The sequence below is a fragment of the Pongo abelii genome, chromosome 10, assembly GCF_028885655.2.
Source record: "Pongo abelii isolate AG06213 chromosome 10, NHGRI_mPonAbe1-v2.0_pri, whole genome shotgun sequence".
Lineage (NCBI taxonomy): Eukaryota > Metazoa > Chordata > Mammalia > Primates > Hominidae > Pongo > Pongo abelii.
In genome coordinates this window covers 75,628,377-75,645,731 of record NC_071995.2, presented here as the reverse complement: position 1 = coordinate 75,645,731, position 17,355 = coordinate 75,628,377, and the positions used below count along the sequence as shown (strand labels likewise).

The 17,355-nt window shown below is 36.4% G+C and overlaps 2 protein-coding genes across 10 annotated transcripts in view; both read right to left on the bottom strand.

The window, feature by feature from the left end:
• The window catches only part of NAV3 (neuron navigator 3), a 924,032-nt gene that overhangs the window by 757,531 nt on the left and 149,146 nt on the right, over positions 1-17,355 (bottom strand). The gene's annotated exons all lie outside the window — the stretch shown is intronic.
• LOC112135789 (small integral membrane protein 30-like) lies at positions 8,394-9,548 on the bottom strand. Its single transcript, XM_063712198.1, has one exon. It carries the CDS (start codon positions 9,408-9,410, stop codon positions 9,249-9,251), a length of 162 nt encoding a protein of 53 aa, XP_063568268.1. The 5' UTR covers positions 9,411-9,548; the 3' UTR covers positions 8,394-9,248.

Below are 17,355 nucleotides of genomic sequence, written 5' to 3'. Positions count from 1 at the left end.
AGGTGGGACTATTGTGTAGTTCTGACCTCTTTAAACAAATAAAATATTTCCTTGAAAACCAAAGAATGGATTTTAGAGCATAAATTAGAACTAGAAAATTGTTTTCCCCTCTTCCCCAAAAAAAGTTAAAACAAAAATCATATAGTGTAAGCTAAACCAGACATGAAACATCCTAGATGAACTGAAGTTATTTTCATTACAATTTTTGATTAAGTAGCCTTGGCCAGAAATACGTTATCAAAGAACAAAACCGTGGAGCATTCAGAAAAGTTATAATAGTGTGTCATCTGTAAGTTATGTAAATACCTCATTTAAAATTGTAAGGGATTAAACAGTTACCTGTCATATTTTCGTAATGAATACAATATTGTAGAATCTCATTTAGTTCATTTTGTGCATCAGAAACACAGATTCCTAATTATATATTTGCTATAACATGTATTTAAGTCATCATGGCAGGCTTTCCAGTCAATTTTTAATGACAGTCCTGATTTTCATTTCACCAACGTTATTTTAATATTTGGACTCTTTACATAAAGAAAAGCACTGAAAAGAGCTTAACTTTTTTTTGGGTGGGGGGAGGCATGACCTCTTTAAGAATTGGATAAAAGACTTAACTCTCTCCCCAGAAAATCATATGAGAACCTATGCAAGTACACATCATACATCACACAAGCACAGAATTTCACCTGTGATTTTAGATATTTCCCAGAGCTAATTGTTCACGGCTGGGGTAAGATCCTAAGGACCACAGTGTAGCCTTAATAACACTTGGACTATTTTGTTAAAATTTCTAAATGCCCTTTAACATTAGACATTAAGAATCTTTTCTAAAATTATAAATGGCAACAGACAAATGTGAGAAATGCTCAGAAACTTTATGTACTTCCATTTTTAAGAGATAGACAAGAATACATTTAAAAAATCCAAACCTTTACTGTCCAATACAGTCATCACTAGCTACATGGAGATAGTGGGCACTTTGTAATGTCACTCCTCTAAATTGAGATATGCATGAAGTCTTAATTAACCAGATTTCTAAATCTTAGTTCTAAATATTATAGAGTATCTCATTAATAATTTTCATTTGATTATATGTTAAAATAACATTTTGGAAGTAATGTATAAAATTACATGACAAATTAGTTTCCTGTTTCTATGTTTCAGATGTAGCTACTAGAATATTTAAAATTGCCTATGCAGCTTGTGATATGTTTCTATTGAAAAGTGCTGGTCTTCCTCTTTTCCTACTTGAATACCCTTGATTTCCTTCTCCTGCCTAATTGCCCTGGCCAGAACTTCCAACACTATGTTGAATAGAAGTGGTGAGAGAGGGCATCCCTGTCTTGTGCCAGTTTTCAAAGGGAATGCTTCCAGTTTCTGCCCATTCAGTATGATATTGGCTGTGGGTTTGTCATAAATAGCTCTTATTATTTTGAGATACGTCCCATCAATACCTAATTTATTGAGAGTTTTTAGCATGAAGGGTTGTTGAATTTTGTCAAAGGCCTTTTCTGCATCTATTGAGATAATCATGTGGTTTTTGTCTTTGGTTCTGTTTATATGCTGGATTACATTTATTGATTTGCGTATATTGAACCAGCCTTGCATCCCAGGGATGAAGCCCACTTGATCATGGTGGATAAGCTTTTTGATGTGCTGCTGGATTCTGTTTGCCAGTATTTTATTGAGGATTTTTGCATCAATGTTCATCAAGGATATTGGTCTAAAATTCTCTTTTTTTGTTGTGTCTCTGCCAGGCTTTGGTATCAGGATGATGTTGGCCTCATAAAATGAGTTAGGGAGGATTCCCTCTTTTTCTATTGATTGGAATAGTTTCAGAAGGAATGGTACCAGCTCCTCCTTGTACCTCTGGTAGAATTCGGCTGTGAACCCATCTGGTCCTGGACTTTTTTTGGTTGGTAAGCTATTGATTATTGCCACAATTTCAGCTCCTGTTATTGGTCTATTCAGAGATTCAACTTCTTCCTGGTTTAGTCTTGGGAGGGTGTATGTGTCGAGGAATTTATCCATTTCTTCTAGATTTTCTAGTTTATTTGCGTAGAGGTGTTTGTAGTATTCTCTGATGGTAGTTTGTATTTCTGTGGGATTGGTGGTGATATCCCCTTTATCATTTTTTATTGCATCTATTTGATTCTTCTCTCTTTTTTTCTTTATTAGTCTTGCTAGCAGTCTATCAATTTTGTTGATCCTTTCAAAAAACCAGCTCCTGGATTCATTAATTTTTTGAAGGGTTTTTTGTGTCTCTATTTCCTTCAGTTCTGCTCTGATTTTAGTTATTTCTTGCCTTCTGCTAGCTTTTGAATGTGTTTGCTCTTGCTTTTCTAGTTCTTTTAATTGTGATGTTAGGGTGTCAATTTTGGATCTTTCCTGCTTTCTCTTGTGGGCATTTAGTGCTATCAATTTCCCTCTACACACTGCTTTGAATGCATCCCAGAGATTCTGGTATGTTGTGTCTTGGTTCTCGTTGGTTTCAAAGAACATCTTTATTTCTGCCTTCATTTCGTTATGTACCCAGTAGTCATTCAGGAGCAGGTTATTCAGTTTCCATGTAGTTGAGCGGTTTTGAGTGAGATTCTTAATCCTGAGTTCTAGCTTGATTGCACTGTGATCTGAGAGAGAGTTCGTTATAATTTCTGTTCTTTTACATTTATTGAGGAGAGCTTTATTTCCAAGTATATGGTCAATTTTGGAATAGGTGTGGTGTGGTGCTGAAAAGAATGTATATTCTGTTGATTTGGGGTGGAGAGTTCTGTAGATGTCTATTAGGTCCGCTTGGTGCAGAGCTGAGTTCAATTCCTGGGTATCCTTGTTGACTTTCTGTCTCGTTGAACTGTCTAATGTTGACAGTGGGGTGTTAAAGTCTCCCATTATTAATGTGTGGGAGTCTAAGTCTCTTTGTAGGTCACTCAGGACTTGCTTTATGAATCTGGGTGCTCCTGTATTGGGTGCATATACATTTAGGATAGTTAGCTCTTCTTGTTGAATTAATCCCTTTACCATTATGTAATGGCCTTCTTTGTCTCTTTTGATCTTTGTTGGTTTAAAGTCTGTTTTATCAGAGACTAGGATTGCAACCCCTGCCTTTTTTTGTTTTCCATTTGCTTGGTAGATCTTCCTCCATCCTTTTATTTTGAGCCTATGTGTGTCTCTGCATGTGAGATGGGTTTCCTGAATACAGCACACTGATGGGTCTTGAGTCTTTATCCAATTTGCCAGTCTGTGTCTTTTAATTGGAGCATTTAGTCCATTTACATTTAAAGTTAATATTGTTATGTGTGAATCTGATCCTGTCATTATGATGTTAGCTGGTTATTTTGCTCATTAGTTGATGCAGTCTCTTCCTAGTCTCGATGGTCTTTACATTTCGGTATGATTTTGCAGTGGCTGGTACCGGTTGTGCCTTTCCATGTTTAGTGCTTCCTTCAGGAGCTCTTTTAGGGCAGGCCTGGTGGTGACAAAATCTCTCAGCATTTGCTTGTCTATAAAGTATTTTATTTCTCCTTCACTTATGAAGCTTAGTTTGGCAGGATATGAAATTCTGGGTTGAAAATTCTTTTCTTTAAGAATGTTGAATATTGGCCCCCACTCTCTTCTGGCTTGTAGGGTTTCTGCCAAGAGATCCGCTGTTAGTCTGATGGGCTTCCCTTTGATGGTAACCCGACCTTTCTCTCTGGCTGCCCTTAACATTTTTTCCTTCATTTCAACTTTGGTGAATCTGACAATTATGTGTCTTGGAGTTGCTCTTCTCAAGGAGTATCTTTGTGGCGTTCTCTGTATTTCCTGAATCTGAATGTTGGCCTGCCTTGCTAGATTGGGGAAGTTCTCCTGGATAATATCCTGCAGAGTGTTTTCCAACTTGTTTCCATTCTCCCTGTCACTTTCAGGGACACCAATCAGACGTAGATTTGGTCTTTTCACATAGTCCCACAGTTCTTGGAGGCTTTGCTCGTTTCTTTTTATTCTTTTTTCTCTAAACTTCCCTTCTCGCTTCATTTCATTCATTTCATCTTCCAGGGCTGATACCCTTTCTTCCATTTGATCGCATCGGCTCCTTAGGCTTCTGCATTCTTCACGTAGTTCTCGAGCCTTGGTTTTCAGCTCCATCAAGAGGAAGTCAAATTGTCCCTGTTTGCAGATGACATGATAGTATATCTAGAAAACCCCATTGTCTCAGCCCAAAATCTCCTTAAGCTGATAAGCAACTTCAGCAACGTCTCAGGATACAAAATCAATGTGCAAAAATCACAAGCATTCTTATACATCAATAACAGACAAACAGAGAGCCAAATCATGAGTGAACTCCCATTCACAATTGCTTCAAAGAGAATAAAATACCTAGGAATCCAACTTACAAGGGATGTGAAGGACCTCTTCAAGGAGAACTACAAACCACTGCTCAAGGAAATAAAAGAGGATACAAACAAATGGAAGAACATTCCATGCTCATGGGTAGGAAGAATCAATATCATGAAAATGGCCATCCTTCCCAAGGTAATTTACAGATTCAATGCCATCCCCATCAAGTTACCAATGACTTTCTTCACAGAATTGGAAAAAACTACTTTAAAGTTCATATGGAACCAAAAAAGAGCCCGCATCGCCAAGTCAATCCTAAGCCAAAAGAACAAAGCTGGAGGCATCACACTACCTGACTTCAAACTATACTACAAGGCTACAGTAACCAAAACAGCATGGTACTGGTACCAAAACAGAGATATAGATCAATGGAACAGAACAGAGCCGTCAGAAATAATGCCACATATCTACAACTATCTGATCTTTGACAAACCTGACAAAAACAAGAAATGGGGAAAGGATTCCCTATTTAATAAATGGTGCTGGGAAAACTGGCTAGCCATATATAGAAAGCTGAAACTGGATCCCTTCCTTACACCTTATACAAAAATCAATTCAAGATGGATTAAAGACTTACATGTTAGACCTAAAACCATAAAAACCCTAGAAGAAAATCTAGGCATTACCATTCAGGACATAGGCATGGGCAAGGACTTCATGTCTAAAACACCAAAAGCAATGGCAACAAAAGCCAAAATTGACAAATGGGATCTAATTAAACTCAAGAGCTTCTGCACAGCAAAGGAAACTACCATGAGAGTGAACAGGCAACCTACAAAATGGGAGAAAATTTTCGCAACCTACTCATCTGACAAAGGGCTAATATCCAGAATCTACAATGAACTCCAACAAATTTACAAGAAAAAAACAAACAACCCCATCAAAAAGTGGGTGAAGGACATGAACAGACACTTCTCAAAAGAAGACATTTATGCAGCCAAAAAACACATGAAAAAATGCTCAACATCACTGGCCATCAGAGAAATGCAAATCAAAACCACAATGAGATACCATCTCACACCAGTTAGAATGGCAATCATTAAAAAGTCAGGAAACAACAGGTGCTGGAGAGGATGTGGAGAAATAGGAACACTTTTACACTGTTGGTGGGACTGTAAACTAGTTCAACCCTTGTGGAAGTCAGTGTGGCGATTCCTCAGGGATCTAGAACTAGAAATTCCATTTGACCCAGCCATCCCATTACTGGGTATATACCCAAAGGACGATAAATCATGCTGCTATAAAGACACATGCACACGTATGTTTATTGCAGCATTATTCACAATAGCAAAGACTTGGAACCAACCCAAATGTCCAATAATGATAGACTAGATTAAGAAACTGTGGCACATATACACCATGGAATACTATGCAGCCATAAAAAATGATGAGTTCGTGTCCTTTGTAGGGACATGGATGAAATTGGAAATCATCATTCTCAGTAAACTATCGCAAGAACAAAAAACCAAACACCGCATATTCTCACTCATAGGTGGGAACTGAACAATGAAAACACATGGACACAGGAAGGGGAACATCAGTCTTCAGGGACTGTTGTGGGGTGGGGGGATGGGGGAGGGATAGCATTGGGAGATATACCTAATGCTAGATGACGAGTTGGTGGGTGCAGCGCACCAGCATGGCACATGTATACATATGTAACTTACCTGCACGTTGCGCTCATGTACCATAGAGCCTAAAGTATAATAATAATAATAGTAATAATAAAATAAAAAATAAAAAATAAAAAAATAAAAAAATAAAAAAAAAGAAAAGTGCTGGTCTAGACAATATAAATCAATAGTTATTCACTATGTACATAATCCTGTAGTGGGACTTGAAAATCTTCTACCTACAGGGAATAATTACATACCAGACTTATAATGCATTTCTTATCTATTTTTTTTTCTTGGGGGGCTGGGGGACAGCCTCTTACTATGTTTCCCAAACTCCTGTGCTCGAACTCTTGTGCTCAAGTGATCCTCCCACCTCCCAGCTTCCGGATAGCTGGGACTACAGGCATGCACCACAACGCCCTGCTAACACTTCTGATCTACAGACCTAAAATAACTGCAATTGCTCCTTGCCTTGTCTCCTTCTTCCTCCATTACTTCCACTATCACTGCCCGCTCTGCCTTCTTTTTCTCTGTCAATTTTGCATCTTCCATCACTATCTGCTCCTGACCATGTTTCCCATCAGTCACTGCCATGACTGTCCAGTACCAGAAGACTGGACGATTCCCTGCCCACAAGATCACTTTGCATCAAGCCACGTGGCCTCCTAACACTGTTGGACTTAATATTGTTTCTTTTTCTTTCTTATTTTTTTCTCACAATGGCCTGATTTGTATTATGGAGCTTTGGCCTCAGAAAAGCAGATAATTCTGGTGATTTCTTTTTATACTCCTTTCCTTTAAGAAGTTTGTGTTCATGAATTAGTCAAGACATTCAAACATAAAATGACAGAATTAAAAGGAAAAATGCAATTGAGTGATGAACTGCGTGGGGAGGATTATAAATAACTACAGCTTCTTAAAAAATTTAAAGCATAAATTACTGCCTAACAAGTTTTCTCTCTTAAATGTCACCAATAGGTACAGAGTCAACAAGGTTATATCTACACAGCGCCAAAGTAATTGACTGAAATGTCAATTTCAGTCAATTGGGGAAATGTTGATTTATAAGAAAACAGGAACATATATTTAAATTCAACATTTTGATGACTGTAAGCAATGGCTTGGATATTATCTCAGATGTCATATACTCATATACAAGTTCAATTTTTTTAATTGCTTGCAAGCAATTGGAATATTTACATATCAAAAATTCAAGTCCTTGGCCGGGCACGGTGGCTCACGCCTGTAATCCAAGCACTTTGGGAGGCCAAGGCGGGTGGATCACAAGGTCAGGAAATTGAGACCATCTTGGCTAACATGGTGAAACCCCATCTCTACTAAAAATACAAAAAAATTTGCCAGGCATGGTGGCGGGTACCTATAGTCCCAGCTACTTGGGAGGCTGAGGTAGGAGAATGGTGTGAACCCAGGAGGCAGAGCTTGCAGTGAGCCAAGATCGCGCCACTGCACTCCAGCCTGGGCAACAGAGCAAGACTTCGTCTCAAAAAAAAAAAAAAAAAAAAAAAAAAAAATCAAGTCCTTGAGAACTGTAAGAAAACAATTCAGAGGAAACTTCAAAGCAGAGGAAATATTTAGAAGCATATAAGCCAGAGTTTCAATTGCTACTGATCTAAGTGGATGAAATATTTTTCCAGTGTTTGGTATGGTATATCTTAAAAATCGATCAACTGGTGTAGCTTCACAAACTTCTGTCAATAATGTGTAGTAATCAACGCCTATGTGACTTTCTTTCCTAAGTAATGATTTTTCAACCACCTCGTTTACAATTCAAAAGATAGCATTTGACAAGGAGGCACATCTGCCTGATACAAAAGATTTTTAAACTTGGTCAAACAAATGTGTGCCACATAACAGGGCAAAGCTCACCATGTCCCCAGGTCTTAAATCTTCATCCTTTCTGGAAAATCCATGTCATATAACATTCTGAATGCAATTCACCCTCCAGCTTAACCTTGGCCTTTGCCCATAATTATTAAAAGACCTGGATAACAGCAGTAATTTGGTTTGTTTCTGTTCATGTGGCAGGGCAATCAATACTGCTGCAGCATTTTACACATCATCTCCTATTTTCACTATTTTCATTTTGAAGTATCTGCAAGAGTCTGCATAGAATCTACATCCATGAACTCGGGAATATAACAGGAGTTGTCAAGATATAGATACTCATATAAAAGGAATTCCAATAAAAGCAATCAACTACAAACACTTCAAGATAAATAAATAAAAACATAACAGGGAAAAAAGTTCAAAATAAATTATTTCCAGTTTTTGGAATCTATAAATGTGACAATTTTATATCAATCATAACAATATCCTATGAGTACATATTGAAAAATTAACAAGAAAATGTAAGAGTACATTACTTGTTACTGGACACATGAAGTCTGTGCTTTTCTATGTTCTGTATTTCCATTTTCTGTATTAGAATTTCTATATATTTTTCTATATTAGAATATACTTGAATGCATGTGTTTTTTGTAAACTAAATCTAGAATGAGCATACTGAAATGATTTTCTTTTTTTTAATAACCTATTGGGTTTATATTTAATATAGTACTTATCATCAGGAGGATGTTACTCAGTTAATATAAAGGTTTTTTCAAAACATTAAATCTCTTTTCCATGTCAATGTCTACAGTTTTTTTTTAACATTAAATTTTTCTCTGCATTTCAGTATTAGATACACTGAATACATTTTTCTAAATGTTTTTTCCCTAGAGATAAAAGTTTTCCTTTTGGGCTGACTGTCTGATATCTAAATATAATATTAACTTGGGAGACAACAAAACAAAAATCTAATAAAAAAATGGAGAAAAGACTCCTCAACGATTCAGGAGGCAGTGATTATAACCGAACAGTGGTGATTTCCTAAGACTCTGGGCAAGAACTTCCTTCTTCCTATTTCACACGCTTTGAGAGAATTCTAAGATTATGAAATATTACTTATGTAAATTTCAGCCATCTTACTTCCTCGACTACCTTTCTAACTAGCAAATTATAAGCTGCATTTTTCTGTGCATTATTTGTTGTTAAGAAAACATTTTTTTTTTCAATTTATAAATGTATGTTTGTTGCCATTTCATGGAAACAATGAAAAATGTGAAACTCCCTTATTTACTGATTCTTGGAACCTTTCACACACCAAAGCTCAGGGTTAGCCTCTATAGCACAAAGGTTTTCAGGGTGAGGTTTGACTCAGTAGGCCTTTCAAAGTCACATCTGTCCTTTTCTTTATTGTGCATATACCCCCAAGCAGGCACAAATGCCTGTAATGCTGAGAACCACACCTAACAAAAGGGCGATTGCATCACTGGCTTCTACTGCTTCCACAACAGGCAGCACCAAAAGCAGTGACATGAGGACTAAGGACAACTGTGTTGAAACTGAGGTCATGATGTTGGAATCTTGAGGGCTGAAGGTTCCAAAGAAATGGTATATATAGAATTCTATCTGACTTGAAATTTTCCCTTCCTGGAGCTCCGGATGCTGAGATTAAGAGGTTCCATGTGACATGACCTTCCAGGAAGCAGCCATTACAGGAATGGCCAGATTTTCAAGCACATTGTTAAGTAGCCATATTTTATAAATACGATTTTACCTACATGATGCTTGGACACACAGGTACTCAATAATTGTTTGTTGAATGAATGAATAAATATCAAAGTACAGAATCCTGGATTTTTCTTCAACCACTTCATAGTAAAAACTAGTAATCCATTATGCAATTCAGGTACAATGTAGATTCTCACATATTCCTTTCACTTTAGACAATGTGGTGCAGAAATTTTTCAAGACATACTGTTAATTGAAGATCAATGAGTATGAAGAGGGGTGGAGGCTAGAAGGATGAATGATTCATCAAGTCAATTTTATAACATCTGTTCCCTGTAGCAATGATTGCCTCACCAGCAAATCAGCTTTAGGTCTGTTGTTTTACATTTTAAATTGAATGATTAGGAAAAAAAAACAAATTTTGCACATGACACCTTCTAGCCATACCACTACAAACACTAGTGAGGATCACAAAAATGATATCAGTAGGAAACAGAGATACATAAATCTACCTCAATTGAATTGTGGTTGAGGAGAAGAATCCAAGGTGATAAAGACAACACAAATACACACACACACACACACACACACACACACACACAGTATTAGTCTGTTCTCGCACTGTTATAAAGAAATACCTGAGACTGGGTAATTTACAAAGAAAAGAGGTTTAATTGGCTCATGGTTGTACAGGCTGTACAGGAAGCATAGCGGCTTCTGCTTCTGGGGAGGTCTCAGGAAACTTACAACCATCGCAGAAGGTGTGAAGAGGAAGCAACTATGTCTTAAATGGCCAGAGGAGGAGCACGAAGTGGTGGAGGTGCTTCACACTTTTAAAACAACTAGATTTCATGATAGCTCACTCATTCACTATCACAAGAACAGAACTGAGGGGATGGTGCTAAACCACTCATAAGAACTCCACCCCCGTGATCCAATCACCTCCCAGCAGGACCTACCTCCAACACTGGGGATTACAATTCGACATCAGATTTGATGAGACACAGATCCAAACCGTATCTGTCTCACACACATACACACACGTGCATTCTCTCTCTCCCTCTCTCAGATAGGAAAGGTAAAATTGGAAATAAATTTATGTATAGTCATGTAATAAATATTTTTCCTAATAGTGAGTATGGCTTACTGAGGTATACTCCATAGTTTCATTTCATGCACTGGTATTACAAAATTAAGAATACATCTACAAATATCTAGTTGATAAGAACAATATTTCTGAAGAGTTTATGTATCCATAATTCACCATGTTTACTTTCTTTCCAAAGCATAGCTAATGAAATATGTGACAATCCTTTGCAAGCTTTTTTTCTTCAAATATCCATAACAAAATCAAAGTTATTTCCCAAAGCTTCTTAGATTTTCTAAACTAGTAAAAGAAAACTAAAGCACCATTGCTGTTTATTATAACACTGTGGCCTCAAATGATTTCTCTAGTGCTTATTCATTCAGGGAAAACTGTCTTGTGACCCATGCTTTAGAAAATTAAAATGAATAATAAGAAAGTTTATTATATAATTGAAAGCTCATTATTATGTATTGACAGCTTAATACCAGATAATTTCACATTTTATCAATATCTCACAAACTCTCTAATGAACACTACCATCAAATAAACCAAATAACAATGATACAGGGTTTCATAAGATGTTCAATAATGGCATTAAACACTTTCCAGTATAGAAAACAAAATTCACAAGGGAATAATCTGATTACAGTGAATTAATGGCTGAATTTCTGGTTTTGCACTTACTCTAGCGAAAATTGTATACAGAAAAAAAGGCCCCAAATTCTTCACTGTTATTTAGTCATCAGCAGGTACAATGCGCAGCAGAACACTGTGAATGTTTTTACCATGATGGCTCTACCAGTTAATTAGATATTAATCAAGAACAGGGATTGGAGAGCATCTGCTTTTCTGCTCTTTGTTATGGAACAAGTAAGATTACTGGCAACCAGATAACATGATTGCCTTTTACAACTTTCATTTATAATTGCTCTTCACATTTTTCTTTCTCGAGTTATTTTATATAAAATATGTCCTTTTCTGAAGAAATCAAAGGTTGAGCATTGGCTAACCAAAACCAATGCTTATGCAGGCAATAAAGTTGGACAGATTAACAAATTAATTTTCATCATTGGGTATAAAGAAAGCAGAAGAAGGCAGGACAGTTCTTAGCCTTGTAAGGTGACAGGCTAGAAAGAGGCAGCTGCTGATGGTGTGGCCCATGGAATGGGCACTGCTCCCACTTCAGTCTGAGGCTAGCCTTGGTGTGTTTCCTACATGTGGCTCTAATGCCACTTCACCAAGCACTACAGTCATAAGTAGAGCTCTAGCCTGAAGAACATGTCAAGAATCTTGCCAAATATCTACCATAAAGAATATTTCTGGGTTAACAGTGACAACTAATTAGGATCATATAATAAGTTATTAGGATAATATCATAAACTGGGCACATTAAATTCACTGAATTTAAAAATTTTAGTAATTTTGCAAGGTACGTACCCTTTTTAACTTTATGTTGTAGATTTAAAAACAGCCTTAGAGGTTAAGTAACTTGATTAAAATCACACAACTTGTAAGGGTCATGAGCAACCGAGGGAAAACATGAGAAAAAATACAATAAAAAAAAAAAAAGAGATTTCCTATTCTTTTGAAACTTGAAAGACCATCAAAAGCTAAAATTGTACCAGTAAAATAATAGTTGAGATGACTTAGGAAGGCAGCCTCAGTGGTGAGGTACTTCCAACATTTCCAGTATAAGAATCGGCTATAGAGGTAGACGTGGTCCTTGCTCAAGTAACAGTCTTCCCACTCAATAAAGTGAATAAAATGCATGTTCTGACATTACCCACACCTCCTCTTAAATTGGTGGATAGACAAAAGATAAACAATCCTGTTGGCGAGCATATGGAGAAAAGGGAACCCACGTTCAATGTTGGTATAAATTAGTACAACATAAATTAGTACAACCACTATGGAGAAGTTTGGAGGTTCCTTGAAAAACTAAAAATAGAGCTACCATACAATCCAGCAATCCCACTGCTGGGTATATACCCAAAAGAAAGGAAATCAATATATTGAAGATATTGAAGAAATATCTGCACTCCCATATTGTGTGTCTCTTCAAGTAGCCAAAATTTGGAAGCAACCTAAATGTCCATCAACAGATGACTGGATAAAGAAAATGTGGCACATGTACCCAATGGAGTACTATTCAGCCATAAAAAAGAATAAGATTCAGTCATTTGCAACAACATAGATGGAACGGGAGGTCATTAGGTTAAGCAAAAAGTCAGGCATGAAAAGACAAACATTGCATGTTCTTACTTATTTGTGGGATCTAAAAATCAAAACAATTAAAACCATGGAGATAGAAGAATGGTTACCAGAGGCTAGAAGGTTAGTAGGCGGGGGGAGGTGGGGTGGGGGAGATAGTTAATAGGTACAAAAAATAGTTAGAATGAATAAATATGGCCTAGTATTTGATAGCACAATAGGGTCAGTAATAATTTAATTGTTCATTTAAAAATAACTAAGAGTGTTACTGGATTGTTTGTAACACAAAGGATAAATGCTTGAGGGGATGGATATTCTATCTTCCATGATATAATTATGACACATTGCATGCCTGTATCAAAACATCTCATGTACCTCATAAATATACATACCTACTATGTACCCACAAAAATTAAAAATTAAAATAACAAAATAGAATTTGGTGGATAGTGGCTCCAAAATCAAATTTCCCAGGAAGGAATGAAAAGAAACTAGTTGCAGCATGGTGCTGCAGCAGGAATGCAAAAGAAAGGAAAGAGATTCTGCTAGAATGAATGACAATGGAGGCTATGTCAGTATGGGGCAACAACCTGCTTTAAAAGGCCACTCTTGGGAAAGTGGGTATCAGGATTTTGCAATAACAACAACAATGAAGGTTAGCATTTATGGGACGCACACTATGTGCTAGGTCTTGTTCCAAGAGATTTAAATAAATTAACTCAGATAATCCTCTCAACAACTCTAGGCATAGGTAAAAATATTAGCCCACTTCTTAAATAAGAAAACCAAGATGCAAGGTGAAATAGCAGGCAAGTGGTTGGAGCAGGAATTAAAACCCAGGCAACTTGGATTCTAACCATGGGCTACAAATTCCAAAGACATGCCCATATGGCAGCCCCTCAGCCATATGTGATGTTTTCAGGTGTAGAACACTGAGGCCTAATCCTTAATATTGTCTCCTTCCACCATGCACTGTAAGCTGTCTGAAGAAACCACATGAACCTCTTGATTTCCAGTGAGTCCAGTTTCTATGTTATTGAAGGTTACTGATGATCATCACTTGAATTATTTCTTGTATAGGGCCATCAAGAAGTACAGTATCTGTAAGTGCACAAATCAAGCAGAAGGGGCATACTTCAAAAAGAAGGGAAAATAGGATTGAGAAATACAAAGGGGAAATTACAAATATTACTACTGTTTGCCTTGTATTTTAAGAGGCCCTTCCTTCCAAATAACTCCAAGCACTTTTTTGTAAAATACCATCTTTTCTTTCAGGTATTTAAGGCCAGAAATAAAGCAGTATATTCAACTACAGCATAGTCATCTTAATGACAGCAGTTTTACAAATGTTTAAATTGAATTCAATTTAACTTAAACAAACAGTGCATGGGTAGAATGCCTTTTGAATATTTTGAGCTGTGTCCCTTAACCTCTAATTTGAATAATTTTTTAGAAAGCTAAAATGAGAATTAATTCTATGTGTAGCTAACATCTAGGAAAATAGAAGACAACCAATAAAATCCCTCAGAGTTTAGAACTCATCACATGAAACCACCATCTGAAAAGCATAATAAAGCATTCACATTTCTCCCAAAAGGCTTTAATTGCTCCAGCTTCATTATATTTAACATTTTTTCTAACTCAGATCACAGCTATGAATCTTGCTACTGATCCTGGCTCAATATTCTCACAGTAGATCATTGCTAGTCAGGTTTGCACCTGCTTTCTGATTGCCTGCACCCATTTCCAAGTTGAAATCAATGAAACCTATTAGCATGTTCTCTACTCTGCACTTTAATTTTGGATAGCAATGTATTATTAATGTAATCATCCCGACAAGCCTTGTTCAGCATCAGAAGTAAAATTGAAGGGTTCGCAATAGAGAACTTTAATAAGAATACTTATTAAATTGTATTGAAATCTAAATAATTGAATGCATATTTGATATAAAATTTAAATGGAAATGAATCACACCAAAGTAGAGAGCCATCAATGGAGAACAGAGATCCTTTATACCTTTGAAAGACAAAACATGATTCCAGCCATGTATCACTGGACTCATGACAAGCAAGATCATTTATTTCTACATTTGAAGATGACGGCTCCTTTTTCTCTTTAATGTTTTATGCTATGCTGGGCATTTTCTATGGAAAAAAAAAATCCTTCTTTAAATAAGCTAAATGGTATAGTATCTCTAGTGTGTCTGCCTCAAAGTTTGAATCACTAAATGCTAGATACTAATTTTATATAATATGTACAAACCCTAAAGAGAAAAAATAGTAAAGGTGTTGATGAACTCATGCGTTGCCAAAGAAGACAGGAATTTTAATGTAGCAGAATTAACAATTAAAAGAAAACATTTGGTTAATTTGTTATTTAATTTGTCTCACCACTAACCTTCTGCTATTGGAAGATTAATATTCACTTTCCTTAGAACTTACCTTCATAAATATTAATATGGGAACATAATCATTATAATTAAAAATAAATTTATTAATTTCCAACATGCACCAGGTTGTTTAAGCAAATTCACTTTCTACACTCTGAGTATTGGCAATCTAAAATAGTCACCAAAACAGACATAGAAGAGTAAGCAGCAAAGGGATGATAAGGCATAAGGTTGTCCTATACACAAGCAGCTGCCTATTTACTGTGAGTTTATCAAAAAGAATAGTAAAGGGAAAAACTTAAAAAACTGTAAGATCATTGTGACTTCACCCACATTCTTAGAGAATTCAGAGTCACTTTACTAGGCAGTGAAAATTGAGAATCCTGTGTATCTTCTGATGGAGTTGGCAGTTTGGGGGTAGGGATTGATAATGTGATATAGCAATCAACTCCATACATATAAGGTGTTTGCTGTACACGTAAAATAGTGTACTTCCCCCTTCCTAAAGTTACAGCAACCTCTCCAAAGAAGCCACCTGTTTTGGGTGGAGTTTTTTTTTTTTTTTTCAGAAGTCTGCTTACATTTTCTGTCATATATAAAACATCAGCAACAGAAAATATGTTTTAGGGGTATTAAATGGAGAAAAAAAATACTTGGAAGTTTCCTGCAGTAGTTCAGGCAAGAAATTATAAGAGCCCAAACCGGGTTCAATGCAGTGAGGATTAAAAGAATGTACCTAAAATATAATTACGAGATCAAATTGATTAAGATTTGTGATTGCTTAGATATGTGCATGAGCAAAAGGGTGGAATCAAGCAAGTATGATATGCCAGTTTCTAGTTTTGGTGAATTGAAAGATAGTGGATTCCTCCAACCAAGATAAGCAGAAATAACAATTCACTAAGGAAGTGATGGGTTCAGTCCAAGACCTCATGAGCTGCCCAGGGGGAGATATCCAGTAGGATTTTCATGCTTGAAATCCCATGAGGCATCTGGACTGGAGACAGAGATTTGCAGCTATCAGCAGCTTTTAGTGCTGTCAAACAGAAATATAGTGCAAATCACGTAAGAAATTCTATATTTTCTAACAGTAACATTTTAAAAAGTAAAAAGGAACAAAAGGAGTTATATTTGATTGTACCCAATGTCTATAAAGTTTCTTTCTAGCACATGGCACTAGCCGCATTTCAAGTGCTAAGTAGCCATATGTGGCTACTGGCTACAGAATTATACAGTGCAGACTCGTGAATATTTTGAAGGCTTGAGTAGGGATGTATTACATAGAAAGTTCAAGTAGAAGAAGAGATGGGACTAAGAATAGGCCCTTGGATAATGCCAGTAGAAATGACAGAAAAACAGCTTACAATGGAGATGAGAAGAAATTGTCAAGAAAACACAAAAACGGGGGAAAAACAGAAACCAAAGAAAAGAGATTTTCATGGAAAAGGGATTAACAAATAGTGTTTGTACAAGGAATTCCAATTAGGCAGAACTTACAAACTTATACACTGATAATTTTGACCTTTCAGTAGTCTACAGCAACAGAAGTTAGGGCGGGTCCAAGTTTTGTGGGGGTCTAAAAATCAACCAATTTTGGAGTCCCCATTTAAAAAATAAAACTATGAATACAAAATCCAATAGACCCCATGAAGGCCTAGGAAAGGATCTGTGCAATGAGGAGCCCTGAATTTTAAGCTTCAGTAGCTTCATGGAGATCCATCTCCAAATGGGTGCAAGATTTCAGTGGAAAATATAAATGGGGAAACTTTCTCAGACAAGTTAAAAAGAGATGGATGATTTCATGGTATCCATAGGCATATTCAGGATTAAATGAAGGTTCACATAAAGTACCAAGCAATATAAAATGCAGCATAAATTAAAAGGGAGTGAGGATGCCACAGAGTCAAGAACCGAGGTAATGATGCAGTTTAATGTCATTGAAAAATAGTCCATGCAGAACATCTGCAGACTGGACTTCCTACTGGATATTCTAAGTACAAAAAAACTCAAGAAGTGCTAGGATCCTCTTTTCAGATAACTCAGACTATATAAAAAACATCTTCAAGTAATTTTTTCTTTTTGATTTTAACTAATGACAA